This window comes from Arachis hypogaea, chromosome 20, assembly GCF_003086295.3.
Source record: "Arachis hypogaea cultivar Tifrunner chromosome 20, arahy.Tifrunner.gnm2.J5K5, whole genome shotgun sequence".
Taxonomy (NCBI): domain Eukaryota; kingdom Viridiplantae; phylum Streptophyta; class Magnoliopsida; order Fabales; family Fabaceae; genus Arachis; species Arachis hypogaea.
This window is the reverse complement of record NC_092055.1, coordinates 14,868,209-14,882,170: the sequence shown is the minus strand read 5'-3', so window position 1 is coordinate 14,882,170 and position 13,962 is coordinate 14,868,209. Positions and strand designations below refer to the sequence as shown.

Below are 13,962 nucleotides of genomic sequence, written 5' to 3'. Positions count from 1 at the left end.
ATAATCGAGCAGTTGCCTAGATTACATGAAAATCCTTTCAAGAATTTCACAGCTGAGTCTCTGAACACTCCCCCACAAGCGGCGTGACTTCTCTGAGCATACCAGGAACCGTCAACATTCAACTTAACACAATCTCCATCCGGTCGCGACCAGCCAACAAGACACCCGGTAGCAGCTCGAATATTTCTCGAATCTAGATTGCTCTTAACCACCTTTAGAAATTCCTAAGCTCGCGCTCGAATTTGGTAGCCAACACTAGTAGCAGCAACAGTCTCTCCATTGAAAACAAGTTTATTTCGGAAGAACCATAAGGATGATACAGCAACTTCAAATAGGCTAGACCAATTATTATTTGAGGTAAGATTTAGAGATAACCAATCGTTGAGGCTAGTGTTGAAGAAGGAGTTGATGCCATTAGGTAGGATAAGCCTTTGCCATACGCTTCTAGCATAGAAACAGTCTCGAAGGACATGGATGACTGACTCTTCATGGTGTCGGCATCGAGGGCAAGTGCCATCCGTGGTTAAGTGTCTACGTCTTCTTTTCAAGTTGGTGAGGATAGCGTTGTGTGCCACCAGCCATAGGAAGGTTCTCACACGCTCAGGGTCCTGCCACATCCACACTAAACGGAAGATACTGTTGGGAGTAACTTGGGTCTCCATGAGGTTCTGAGACGCTGACTTGATACTGAATTGGATGTCTAAGGAAGATCCCCAGGCTATATAGTCAGCTTTCTTCCACGGGGACGGTGGGGAGATATCTACGATCCCCAGGCTATATAGTCAGCTTCCTAACATCCCACTGCCCTGAGACATCGAGGAAATCTATTAGCATATCTGAATGAATGGAATTATTACTAACCTGCTTTGCAGTCTCACTTAAACTGCTTACACCTGGGATCCAGCAGTGCTCCCAAAAGCGAATCTGGGAACTATCCCCAACTCTCCAAATGCAGTTTTGTTGGACATTCTCTCAGGAAGAGCAGATACCCTTCCAAAGATTTGAGTTATTCCACTTCCTTTCCACCTTGGGCATGATATCCGTGCTGCTGCCATATTTTGATCTGAGTACTCTAGCCCAAAGAGCCTCCTTTCTTTCAATAAGTCCCCATCCTTCCTTCATCATGAAAGCTTGATTCATTTGGCTTGCATGTCTAATACCCAGACCCCCACAGTTTTTAGGTTCACAGACTCTCTTCTAACTAAGAAGATGTATTTTCTTGGTTTGTTCTGTGTTCTCCCAGAGAAAATTCCTGCAGATACGGTCAATAGTATTACAAGTAGCGGAAGGTAAAACAGCAGATTGCATATTATATGAAGGCATAGATGAGAGGACAGATTTCACCAGAGTCACTCTTCTCGCAAGGGACAAGGATGAAGCTTTCCAAGAATTGAGCCTGGCATGAAGCTTGTTGATAATGCCCTTAAAGTTATGTTTGGATACTTTGGAGTGGAGAATCGGAATGCCTAAGTATTTGTCTAAGTCATCAGTTCTGACAAACTGCAAAACATTACTCAACTCTGCTCGCACTGTGTGGCCCACATTCTTTGAGAAGAAGACCCTAGTTTTCTTTTTACTGACGCTCTGACCCGAGCTATCACAGAAAGCCTCGAGACATTTATTAATGACATTTGCTTGTTCAAGATTGGCCTTTGCAAACAAAATAATGTCATCTGTGAAGCACAGGTGAGAAATAGGGGGACCATCCTTCTTGAGTCGAATTGGTTTCCAAAAGGCATGATCCACTGCTGTACTAATGAGTTAGGAGAGTTATTTAATACAGAGCACAAAGATATACGGAGAGATGGGATATCCTTGTCTAATACCTCTGGAAGGTGTAAATTCTTCCAGTTCCTCCCCATTCCAAAGGACCCTCATCCTGGTGGTCGAGATACAAGAGAGGATAAGATTAACAAAATTCTGGGGAAGCCCAATATCTGCAAGGGTCTCCTTGATAAAGCACCACTTTAACCTATCATACGCCTTTTCCAAGTCAATTTTGATAGCCATCCAGCCTTTCTTTCCTTTTTTCTGTCTCATAGAGTGGATGACCTCTTGAGTGTTGATGATGTTATCGGAGCTGTGCCTACTGGGGACAAAACTGCACTGATTGGGCATAACTAATTTGTCCATCACTTTTCTCAACCGTTTAGCGAGAATCTTAGTAACCACCTTATAGGAAATATTACAGAGACTGATGGGCCTCAGCTGTCTTAAATGCGAGACAGGTTCCACTTTGGGAATAGAGTGATTAGCATCTCATTTACCTTTCTGATCTTGCTCGAGTCTTCAAAGAAATTCTTGGTCAGATCACAAACATCAGTGCCGACTTTATTCCACTGACTCTGGTAGAAGATGGCTTGAAGCCCATCCCTACCGGGTGCCTTCCAACTGCCTATACCAAAAATAGCATCTCTCACTTCTTCGTTAGTCACGTTTTGGCCTAAGATGTTGTTGTCGGAGCTACTCAGAGCGGGAAAACTATTCTTTAGAATGAAGGGGGTATAAGTAGGGCTGTCAGAGTAAAGATTCCAAAAGAAAGTAGTAGCCATATTTTTCAGAGTAGTCTTGTCGGTTATCTAGTCACCGTTGTCATTTTGTAGGGAGGTAATTTTATTTCTACGCCTTCTAATCATTGTAGAGCCATGAAAGAATTTCGTATTTCGATCTCCAAACTTGATCCATTTGCACCTAGCTTTTTGGAACCATAAAATTTCTTCCTGAATGAGAATGTTTTCACATTCCAACCACAGATCTTTTTGCAATTTTTCCAGAAAAGAATCCTGAGAATACCCCAAACTAGTAGCAATACCTTGGAGCCTTCTAAGGATTCTGTGTTTCCGTTTGAAAATATTACCAAAGACCGAGCTATTCCACTCCTTGATTTTATTCTTGAAATCTAAAATACCCTCATCCCAAGAGTTCTTGACATTCCACGAGGTATCAACAACATTTCCAAAATCCGGGTGGGTAATCCAAGCTGCATGAAAACAAAACGGCCGTCTACCTCTATTCTGTGTCATAGCAATATGTAGTTGCAAACAGATAGGCGAGTGATCTGATTTGAGCATGGGCAGGTGTTTAACATAAGCCCCAGGAAAGGCAATTTGCCACTCCAAGTTGCTCAGCCCCCTGTCCAGTCTTTTCGCAAGATTCCCTTTCTTCCAAGTGAACGGCCAACCAGAATAACCCAAATCAACTAGGCCACAAGTTGAGATACATTCTTGAAACTCCTTGTAGGCGCTCTGGTTATTGTTGATCGTCCCACCAGGCTTTTCATGATTATGCAACATGGCATTAAAATCCCCCAAAAGGCACCAGGGGAGATTAACATTGCTAGCATACGTTTCAAGTGAGTTCCACAAGGCTCTTCTGGTCACTTTTTGGGCGCTACCGTAAACAGCTGTAAAGAGCCAGGGGCTCCAGTTATTACCGGAGACTTTAAGGTGGATATATTGCCTATCATGTTCCAGAACATCCACGCTCCAAACAGAGGAGTCCCAAAGACACCATATTCCTCCAGAGTGACCCAGAGCATCCACAACAAAGGATTTATCAAAACCCATCTTGTCCCGAATCTGTTTGCCTCGTGTTCCACTTACATGAGTTTCTAACAAAAAGAAGAAGTTTCATACTCTTGTTGCAGGTCCCGGATAATCGACGGGAAGGCTTTACTGCCAGCACCCCTACAGTTCCAGCTAATGATATTCATTATCAAAGATGCAAGGGAGGAGGAGCCATCAACGACCAGGATCACTTGCGGGCAAGGGCCCCTTGTTCCGGACCTACCTGGTCCCTGGAGGACGATTCCTCCTTTTTGTCCCTGCTACCAGCTTCCACCATGAGAACATCTGATTGCTTCACTTGATTGCCTCTGGGCTCGACAATCCCTAATCGTTCACCTGGTGGATGTTGGTTCTTTCCCGAATTAAACAACATATTATCCCGGACTACATGCTGATCCAGGGTCATACGGGCATTCTTCAAAGAATCGAAGGCTTCCCATTTCTCTCGCTCTATCCTCTTCATATACTCCTTGACCACCAGCTCCATACCTTCAAGTTCAGGATCTGTATCTTTCCCTTTGACAGCTCTTGGTGGATTTTCCATCCTTTTAGGGTTAGGTAAGGCAATTGCAAGATTTTTCTCTTTATTCTTGTTGTAGTTTGGCTTCCCACCCGGTTCAGATAAGCCTTTTGGGGGAGGCATAGTTTTTTTTATTTTGTGGGTTTTTCCCAGCTCCTTGTCTCAAGATCCTTTTTTGGACATGGGCCTTGACCATCGCATGTTGGGCTTGGGTCTATTGCAGCCCGTTGACTTCTATTGACTTTTGGACCTTCTCTACATCTTCCATACTTTTCTGAACGTCCTCCGAACTTTCCTCATGCAAGATCGTAAATCGAGATCCATCAGAATCTTTCTTTTTTGGAGACTCGTCCTTTTCAGAGTTATATTTAGTAACTAGCTTCTGATTACCATGAGATTCTTTCTGTCCTATTTGGATCTTCTTTTTATTTGCGTATCTTTTGACCATTATCCAAGGACCGAAATCAGGGTTAGTTTGACCGTTGCCATAAATGTCATGATTGTGCTGATTTTGTGGAGCTCCAAACTTCCCATTTTGGTCATCACCATTCTCAGCCGTTACCTCCACTGGAGGATTATTTCCGACTCCGACATCATCCATAGGATTGCCACTAGTTGTTAGGTTTTCCATGCACTGCTCTGATCTATGTCCATACCTGCCACAAGTAAAACAAATTTGATACAGACTTTTATATTCAAGGTGTAGTTCACATCCAAGCATCGAGATATGGGCACAAGTTGTTTTGCCAGGTCGATCTCTACATATATACGGGCGAATTTTCCCTTTGAGTGGATAGACGTGGTTCGATCGACCTTGAGCATATGATCAATGGCCGAACCTACCCTCCAAAGGAAGCGATGATTATAAAGTTCAATAGGGAGATTCGGGATGCGGATCCAGGCAGCGATTTTCCTAACTTCTGTGGATCCTGATAAGAAAAAGGGTCTCCATCTCTAAACAATAAGATAGTGTCCGGTGACCATCCAAGGCTCTTCCATAAGCACATGAGCGTAGTCCTCCTCATCTGAAAAATGAACCAAAAAATAGTCACGATTCATATCAATGACATGAATCTTACCTTTACCTTCCCAGTCTCTTCGAAGGTGTTGCTCCATGAAAGTGAAAGTCACATGTTTTCCCAAAACTTTGACCATAAGAGCATTGTTCCATGTCTTACACCACTCTTCAAATTCCTCTTTTGACATTGGAATCATGGGACAAGGGTTGAAAGGTTTTTCAGCATTCACCCCATCCTCGTCATCTTTATACCACTTATCCTCTGGGTTAGGCTCATCATTGTCCATGATGAACAAGGTCTCATAGTCGCCTTCCAATCCAGGGCCGGTCAGTAGAGTTTCCTTATATGAACCTTTCTGAATCGATGTGTCTTTCACCTCAACTGGAACAATTTCCATGCAATCGGGCGGATGATTAAGATTCACCTTTCCTCGAGTTTTGATTTTCTTTGTACTTCTTTGTACTAGGTCGTCTTCCTGAGTGGAAACCCTAGCAGAGGGTTGTTCAGACATATTCTCTACCTCAATGGTTTGTTCAGACATAATTATGGTTGTTCTTTGACGTCGGAGTCTGCTTCTAATTCAGGAATTTGAAGATTATGAATGCAGCTCCACGCTTTCACTGTTCCTAATGACTTTTGTGTGATGTGTGATGGGCAGTTGAATATACACAAGAATAGTGATATTTAATTCTTAATTCTAGACAAGATTATTGTTTTAATTGTTGCCAATTGTTAGTTGCTTGCAATTTAGTTAGTTTCTTTAATTGTTCTTTATTCTCTTGCCGCTTAGTTCTCAAATTGTGCTTTTAATTTCTTGCTATTTCAATTTCTGTTAATTAATATCAAAATCTCCTGAATTGCACTTTTAATTTCTTGCTACACTCAACAACTTGCTTGCTGGACTTACCAACAACACGATGAAGAATGATAGAACAACGCAAAAGCAATCAGTCAAAGAAGCTAAAATAGACAATGAGCATAATGGAACAAATAACACCTGATCCTGTCGAAAAAGGAAAATAAATCGTAAGTGAGCTAGAAAGCAGTGGCGTGTAATAATGCATTTTCTTTTCTTTCCTTAACAATTAGTATAAGAACTCCATTTTTCAATATGATTTTCAGCCTTGCTGTGACTGAAATTCACGAAATTTGAGAATTATGATTCACCTCGATTTAACGAGGCGGGTCAACAGAAAATATATAAAAAAACATTTTTTATACAGGACGAAATAGTACTTCTTAACGATAATTTTTAATTACCAAAACCAAATTCATCCGATAAAAATCTTTTATTGGTATTTCTTGATCTATTTAATTTCACCAAAATATTTTAAAAATATTTTAAAGTTGAAATAATATATGATACCCATATTTTTCATACTATGGTGAATTAATTTAAGATAAACATAATGATGTCATTAAAATTATATCATATAAGATATTCACATAACCGGTTTTCTCTCTCTTCTTATTCTCTCACATGCTGAATTTTGAGTAGTGATTAGCAAAAAAGAAATACGAGATAAGATCATCATATAAGTAAATACTACAAAAAAAATTCTAAGTACAGTCAAATTTAGTGATGAAATACATCTGATAGTATAACGGCGTCGAAAGATGTTTATCGGTAGATATTTTGTCTAACGCTAATTATCGGCAAATTTTGCGTCGGAGTTGGGAATCAATTTGACGAAAATAAGTAGTTAGTTTTCGGCGAATTTTTTTTACGATAATTTTGGCGCCATGTAATGTTTTTTGGTGCCCATTTATCGCCGAATTTTTCTGCCAGTAAATCCAACAGTAAGTAATTCTTTTTCACAACTAATGCACAATTAGTAGTCAAATTCAATTTTTTTTTTTTACAAAATTAGTGCACAAATTCTAAATACCAGAAATCATTGTCTTAGGGCATGCTGTATCCTGGACTCGACGGCTGGTACTGCTTTTGAAGAGTGGTTTTGGAAGGCCTTGGTTGACAATGAGGCGTCTTTTGGTGCAGAACTTTTGTGGGTTTGGAGACATAAGTGCAATGACATATTCAATGCTGACAACCCTTGGACAGACCACAAGGTTGTTGTCTTAGCCAAAATTATTGCCAAGGACTTACAGGTTTACATGAATCGAAACAATGCCTTTAGGTCTCGCCAAAATCGCATGTGTTGGGAACCAGTAGCAGACAACGATTTTAAAGTTAATTGTAATGCAAGCTTGTATCTGGATTCAAATTTAGCGGGATTCGGGTGTATTATTAGAGATTCTAAGGGAAGTTGGATCTTGAGCTGCTCTAGAAGCATTTCCCTGGTCTATCATGAGATGTAATTTATTTACTGCTTGGAGGGGATTGGTTTTAGTTTGGGATTGCGGTTTGAGGGATATTATATGTGAAATGGATTGCCTTAACATTATACCCATCATGCATGATCTTAGAAGTGGATATTTATCTGAAGTAATAAATTTGGTTCACAAGATTCATAAACTTTTATCTAGTCCTTGACTTGTTCACGTTAAGTGGGAGTCCCTGGAAGCAAATAGAATTGCGGATTGAATGGCTAAATATGGTGCTAAGAATAACTCTAATCATATTATTTGGTTTGAGTTTTGTGTTGATCTCCAGCAAATCATCTGTTCAAATATAGGATAGTATTTATTTTATTTATTTGTATATTTAAACACAAAAAAAAAAAAAAATACTGGATGCTCTCAATTGCGAGGTAATGTCATTAGGCTGACCTATGCATCTCAAACTCAGTCGCTAGCTAACACAAGTGCAATTAATGATTATCAATTTTTTAATCTTCGGTTAAGCATGCCTGTCTTTTAATGTTTAGGTTTTCTAGTGACCTTATCATGCTACTCTCTATTAAAGTGTTGATATCATTATGTTTTATTTCTATGAACACTTATAAACAGTAACTTCATTTATGCGTCTCCTTTGGAATGAAGAAGTTGCATCGTGCTTTTGTAATAATTAAAAGTTTGTTTAATTTGTAATCTTACGAAACCAAATCCTCAATCTGTTCCAAAATTTACCTGATTCTTAGTTAATCTTCTAAAGAACTTTCATATATGATAAAATGCTTAAGTAACTTTCTGGTATCGTTATATATTTAGCAATTAGCCTACATCTATTACATACAAATGCGACAAGCTAGGTCAAGCTTTTACATTGTAGGATACTGTGATGCGTGCACCGTGTGTGATTTTTTTTCCGGTGAAGAAAAGCCAAAATTAAGTGGTCCCTGTAAGTCAATATCTATAGCAAGCAACTATATCTATATGAATTAGAGTTAAGTTTTATTTTAGTCTTTAGGATTGGCGAGTTACATCGATTTGATTCTTGAGATCTCAATTGTTTTAATTTAGTCTTTCAAATATAAAAAAATGTATCACGTTAGTTCTAAACACATTCTCCGTCACCGAAACTCAACGTCATGAGTGACGTAGCTTAATCTTTGTCACGCTGGAGATAATAACGTCTATATAACGAGGAGGAAAAGTGAAATTGAAACAATTTGATTCTTTTCTCCCTTTTTATAACCTAAACCAAATATCGTTCTTCCTATTCTTCTTCTTTTCCATTCTTCTTTTTGTCATATCTAAATTTTTTATAATAATTTTTGACAAAAAAAAATATATATATATTTAGTGTATCCTCATCAAGATCACTACCAAAGCATGTTTTATTGTCAGGTGACTAAATTATATTTTTATTATTATCTTTATGAAAATTAATCTTGCTAAATAACCAATAAAGATTTGGCCAACAACAAACTAACAAATATTTTTAAACTATACTCTATATTAATGAATTCATTAATTAGTGATTATTTAAATTTTATTTTTAAAAATATAAAATTAATAATTATTAATTAAAATTGTTTAAAATTCACTGATTAAAAGTTATTTACTTATAATTTTTCAAGATATAATTATCATTAGTACATCAGATTAAAAAGTACATAGTCAATCACACAAAAAATCCTCAGCATATTCACAACTAGGCAACAATATTAACACCAATCATCAATTTCATCTATATATATCATTAGGCCTACCAAAACTATCTTCAAAATATCTCATTCATCAAGTACGTATATAAAAACTCTTGCACCCAATAACGAAAAATCAAAACAAATCTTAACATAGATTTACTTTCAATAAAAATAGGATCAGAATAACGAAAACAAAGAAATATTATTGCCAAACATGTATGCAATACAAAAAAATTTTCAAATAAAGTTTTTTGTCACTCGTCACTAACCTCCGTGAATAGAATTACAAATCTTTGTAGCTATATTCAACTTCCATGCACTTTTATACACACTTTTTAAAAATCAATATTCAGCCACAAATTCTTTCTCCTCTAACATCCACTAATTACTTTTCAGCTGTGGAAGAGAGAAATTTTTTTGTTTTAAAGCTCAGAGGAAAAGGAGAAGATAAAGAGTGATCAAAGTGGTGGAAAAGTAATGTTTTATTACTCTAAAATCCTCAAACGATGTCGTTTCAACCTTTTTTTAGCGCTAAAATATATACGACGTCGTTTTTTTCTCTCCAGCATGGCAAAGACTAAGTTATGCCACTCACGGTGTTTGAGTTTTGGTGATGAAAAATGTGCCTGGGACTAATGTGATGTACTTTTTTAAATCTGAGAGACTAAATTATTAAAACAATTAGAATCTCAAGAACTAAATTAGTACAACTCGTCAAACTCAAGACTAAAACGAGGCTCAACTCATATGAATTACTTTGTTTTTTGGACATCATCTATATTTTAAATACCTTTTTCTTTTTGGTATTATCTTTATTTTTTTTTATCGTACAAACACATACCCCAACCTAGATTCCACTGCTAGGATGAACGGGGTGTGACTTAGTTTGAGGGAAACACTTTTGTCACTGCATGTATACCTCACATGCCTCAGCCACGGTATTATCTATATTAAATACTCTTTTTTTGGGTAATTATCTATATTAAATACTTTATTAGATCAGTTCGATAGTTGGTCACTTAGTCCATTATTATTTTAGGGTGGGTTTCCTTCTATTTTCATTTTTGTTAGATCCTTCAATTTTTCCTTGCTAATACTAGTATAGGGTTTTACTTTAAATGTTTTTGTTTGGAGCTGTTGGGCTTTTGGTATTGCCTTTTTACCCAAAAGGGAATTAAAATTTTATATGGGGTTTTTAATACTAAATATAAAACTGTTTGACACTGATAATGTATCAACTAAATTCATGTAAAAGTCACCAAAAAAAAAGAAACTAAATTCATGTAAAAAAAATAAAAAAGCTCAATATTTTTTACATTAATTCTACAAATAATTTATGATGCGATGTAACAGCACTTCTGAGCATTGGAACTAGTGAAGTAGAAAAATCTAGGAATTCAAGAAGAAATTGTTGAGATAAGAACGAAAAATATTTTCCGGGGGAGTCAAATTCACATAGTTGCATATTTACAATATTTATCTCCTATTTATATTATTTCTAATAACACCTAACATTAGAAACAAGGAAGAAAAACTCATTCCACATTCAGTTAGTCCAAAAATCCTCCAATAAATAAATAATGGCTAAGCTGAAAGGATAGCTCAGAGCCTCAGACCCAAAGAAGAAATTATAACTATAATAAAAACCACCATAAAACCCTAAATCTATAGAGACCATAACACAAATGAGAGAGACTCTGCCTCCGTCATCTTCGTTTATCCATTCATTCCAACCGTGACAGAGAAGAGAAGAGAGCACAAAGCCCATGGTTGTCGTGGTTTTTGTATGCAATCCATTGCCATGTCCTATTGAATCTTGTTTCTATAACATTCGGATGACAAATCATGCGAATTGGACGATACTAACAACTATGTTCACATGAACTACTATTGACTTGTTCGTACATAAAGCTTCAAAGTTCAAACTCTTTTCTGCACATCATTGACTTGTTCAGAAGTTATATACAAGCTACGACGATGCAACAAACCAGAGAGATAATAGGGATTTAACTCCTTTTAAATATACTTATAAAAGGAGAGGAGAAAAAGTAGCAAACTGAATTTTAAATTTTGAAACTCCACATCTTTAGGACAGTAGTTATAGAATTAGATATTATAAATAGGAAGACTGGAAAAGCTAGTAGGCAGAAAATAAGTGGAGTGAAAATCTAGAGGGAGAGAATTGACCTCTCGAAAGTCAATGATTCTTGCTTTTCTTTCATTTAGATCTATAATATTATTCTGTCAGTGGGGTAATTATCACATCGATAATTCCTTCTTCTGTTCAGTTATTCTGTTCTTTCCTTCTACCCTTATCTTCTACACTCAATTCTGCCTTAACAGTAAGGATACTAGAGAAACCGTAACAATTGGTATCAGAAGTTCGATCTGGGCTTCTTCCTGTGAATGGTTTCCACACGCAGCAGAGGTGCGATGGAGGATCGGGTTGAGAGTCTGGAGAAACAGTTGAATGAGTTTCGATTTGAACAAAACAGAATAATGGAAACGATGACGAAAAGGATGGATGAATTAGTGATGCGAATCCCACAACAGGATTCGAGCAGTGGGAACTCGCGCATCAATGATCCGGGTGGAGGGCGTCAGCGAGATCCAACTCCAAACAGGGGTGATCTCAATCGCAGAGTGGACATTCCTTCCTTTGATGGCTCGGATGCGAGTGGGTGGTTGGTCCGAATGGATCGTTATTTTCGCATATCGAGGATTCAGGTGGAAGAGAAACTCGAGTACGCGGTGCTTGCACTTCATGGGGAAGCTTTAACGTGGTTTGAATGGTGGGAGTCTCAATCCACCTTCCCTTCATGGATTCGTTTTAAACAAGATTTGCTCAAACGATTTGAGCCAGGTGCAGATGCGAATCCTCTTGCGCCATAATTGCAAGCGAGACAACATGGGTCGGTTATGGAGTATCGGAGAGACTTTGAGATAGCGGCTAGGGCACATAGACATTTGGAGGAAGATACTTTGTTGTGCATGTTCCATGAAGGACTCAAACCGTCGATCAAAGCGGAGATGCGAGTTGCCGAGTTTGAAAACCTCCAGGCGCTGATGGATAGGGCCATGATGTTAGTGTCGAGGAATGAAGCGTGTCGTGAAGAAGGAACGCACCCAGGAGGAAGACGAAATGAAAATACTAACCGTCTGGGCGGGAGCGGTGCCAGATCCAATAATTGGGCTCAGCCCACTTCACAATCTCCTTCAATAACTAAACAGCCCACACCCATCCCACATAGTAAAACAGAATCCAATACGTCCTCGGCTCCTGGCCACGCATGCAAGTTCAGACATCAACAACTCATTCTCTTGGGGGAGGAGGAGGAACAACCCGAGGATTGTTGCGAAGATTTGGCCTCGGAAGAACCTGTAGTAACCATTAACAGTCTTTCTCTTTGTCTCTCTTCTCTAAGTTATTGGGGACTTACATCACACCAAACTTTGAAGGTACGAGCTACTATAAACGGTGTTGAGGTGGTCGTGTTGGTTGACCCAGGGCTGAGGCAAATTTTATTTCATCTTCTCTCGTCTCCATACTGGGTTTGCCATTGGTACACCTGCCTCCTTTCCGAATTGAGGTTGGAAATGGAGCAATAGAGCAGGGGTTAGAGGGCTGTGAAAAAGTGGAAATATTGGTACAAGGACTTTCTATTGTGGAGGATTTCTTGGTGATGGAATTGGGACGTTCTGAAGTAGTTTTGGGTGCAGGGTGGATTGCTAGTTTGGGCAAATTTAAAGGGGATTATAACACCTTATCCTTGAGCTGGATGTTGAATGGGAAGAAGGTGACTTTGCAAGGTGACAAACCCCATTTCTAGGGTTTATCTTGTATTGATTTTTGGGGATTTTATCAACTTTTACCCACATTTATTCAATGAAATAGCATGGTTTTATAACTTCTCCCTTAATTGTGCTTAAGAGTGAAAACATGCTTTTTAGGACTTAAAATAGATAAATTTAATTCACCTTGATTCTATTAGATGCCTCGATATGTTTGTTAAGTGATTTCAGATTTAGGAGGCAAAGATTGGATTAAGGGAATGAAGAAAAAGCATGTAAAGTTTGAGAACTCATGAAGAAATGATGGAACCAAAAAGCTGTCAAGTCTGACCTCTTCGCACTTAATTGACCATAACTTGAGCTACAGAGGTCCAAATGATGCGGTTCCAGTTGGGTTGGAAAGCTAATATCCGGGGCTTCGAAACGATATAAGATTTGCCATAGTTGCATCACGCATAGAGGCGCGCACGCGCACGGTACGCGGACGCGCCGATGGTGGCACATGACCCACTTAATGCAAACGTGGCCAGCGATTTTAGAAGCCTTGTGGGCCCAATCCAACTCATTTCTGATGCTATTTAAGCCAAGGATTGAAGGAGAATCAACATACTTTTCATACTTTACTTTTACTTTTAATCATTAGTCATAGTTTAGTTTTAGAAGTAGTTAGAGTTAGAGAGAGAAGCTCTCTCTTCTCTCTAGAATTAGGATTAGGAATTAGGGTTAGATTAGGATCTCATAGTTCTAGGTTTAATTCAAGTCTCCTTCTACTTCTACCTTCAATTGATGATTGCTACACTTTGGTTCTTCTCTCTATCCCTATTCTCTTGTTGTAATTTCTCTTATTTTGTTTCTAGGTTTTGTAATCATGATACTCTTGTTCTCTTTATTTTCTTTCAATAATGCAATTTGAGGTAATTCATGATAATTGTGATTTCCTTGATTGTTGTTGTTAATTCTTTACATTCAATTGTAGTTAGAATTCATTCTTGTTGTGATTGACTATACTTTTCTTTTGTGCCTTCCAAGTGTTTGATTAAGTGCTTGGAAGAATTTTAGACTAGAATTTTATG

General features: G+C 38.1%; 1 protein-coding gene across 1 annotated transcript; it reads right to left on the bottom strand.

Annotated features, from left to right (window-relative positions):
• Positions 1-2,579: 2,579 nt before the first annotated feature.
• LOC114926112 (uncharacterized) lies at positions 2,580-3,566 on the bottom strand. Its single transcript, XM_029296579.1, has one exon. It carries the CDS (start codon positions 3,564-3,566, stop codon positions 2,580-2,582), a length of 987 nt encoding a protein of 328 aa, XP_029152412.1.
• Between the last annotated feature and the right edge of the window lie 10,396 nt (positions 3,567-13,962).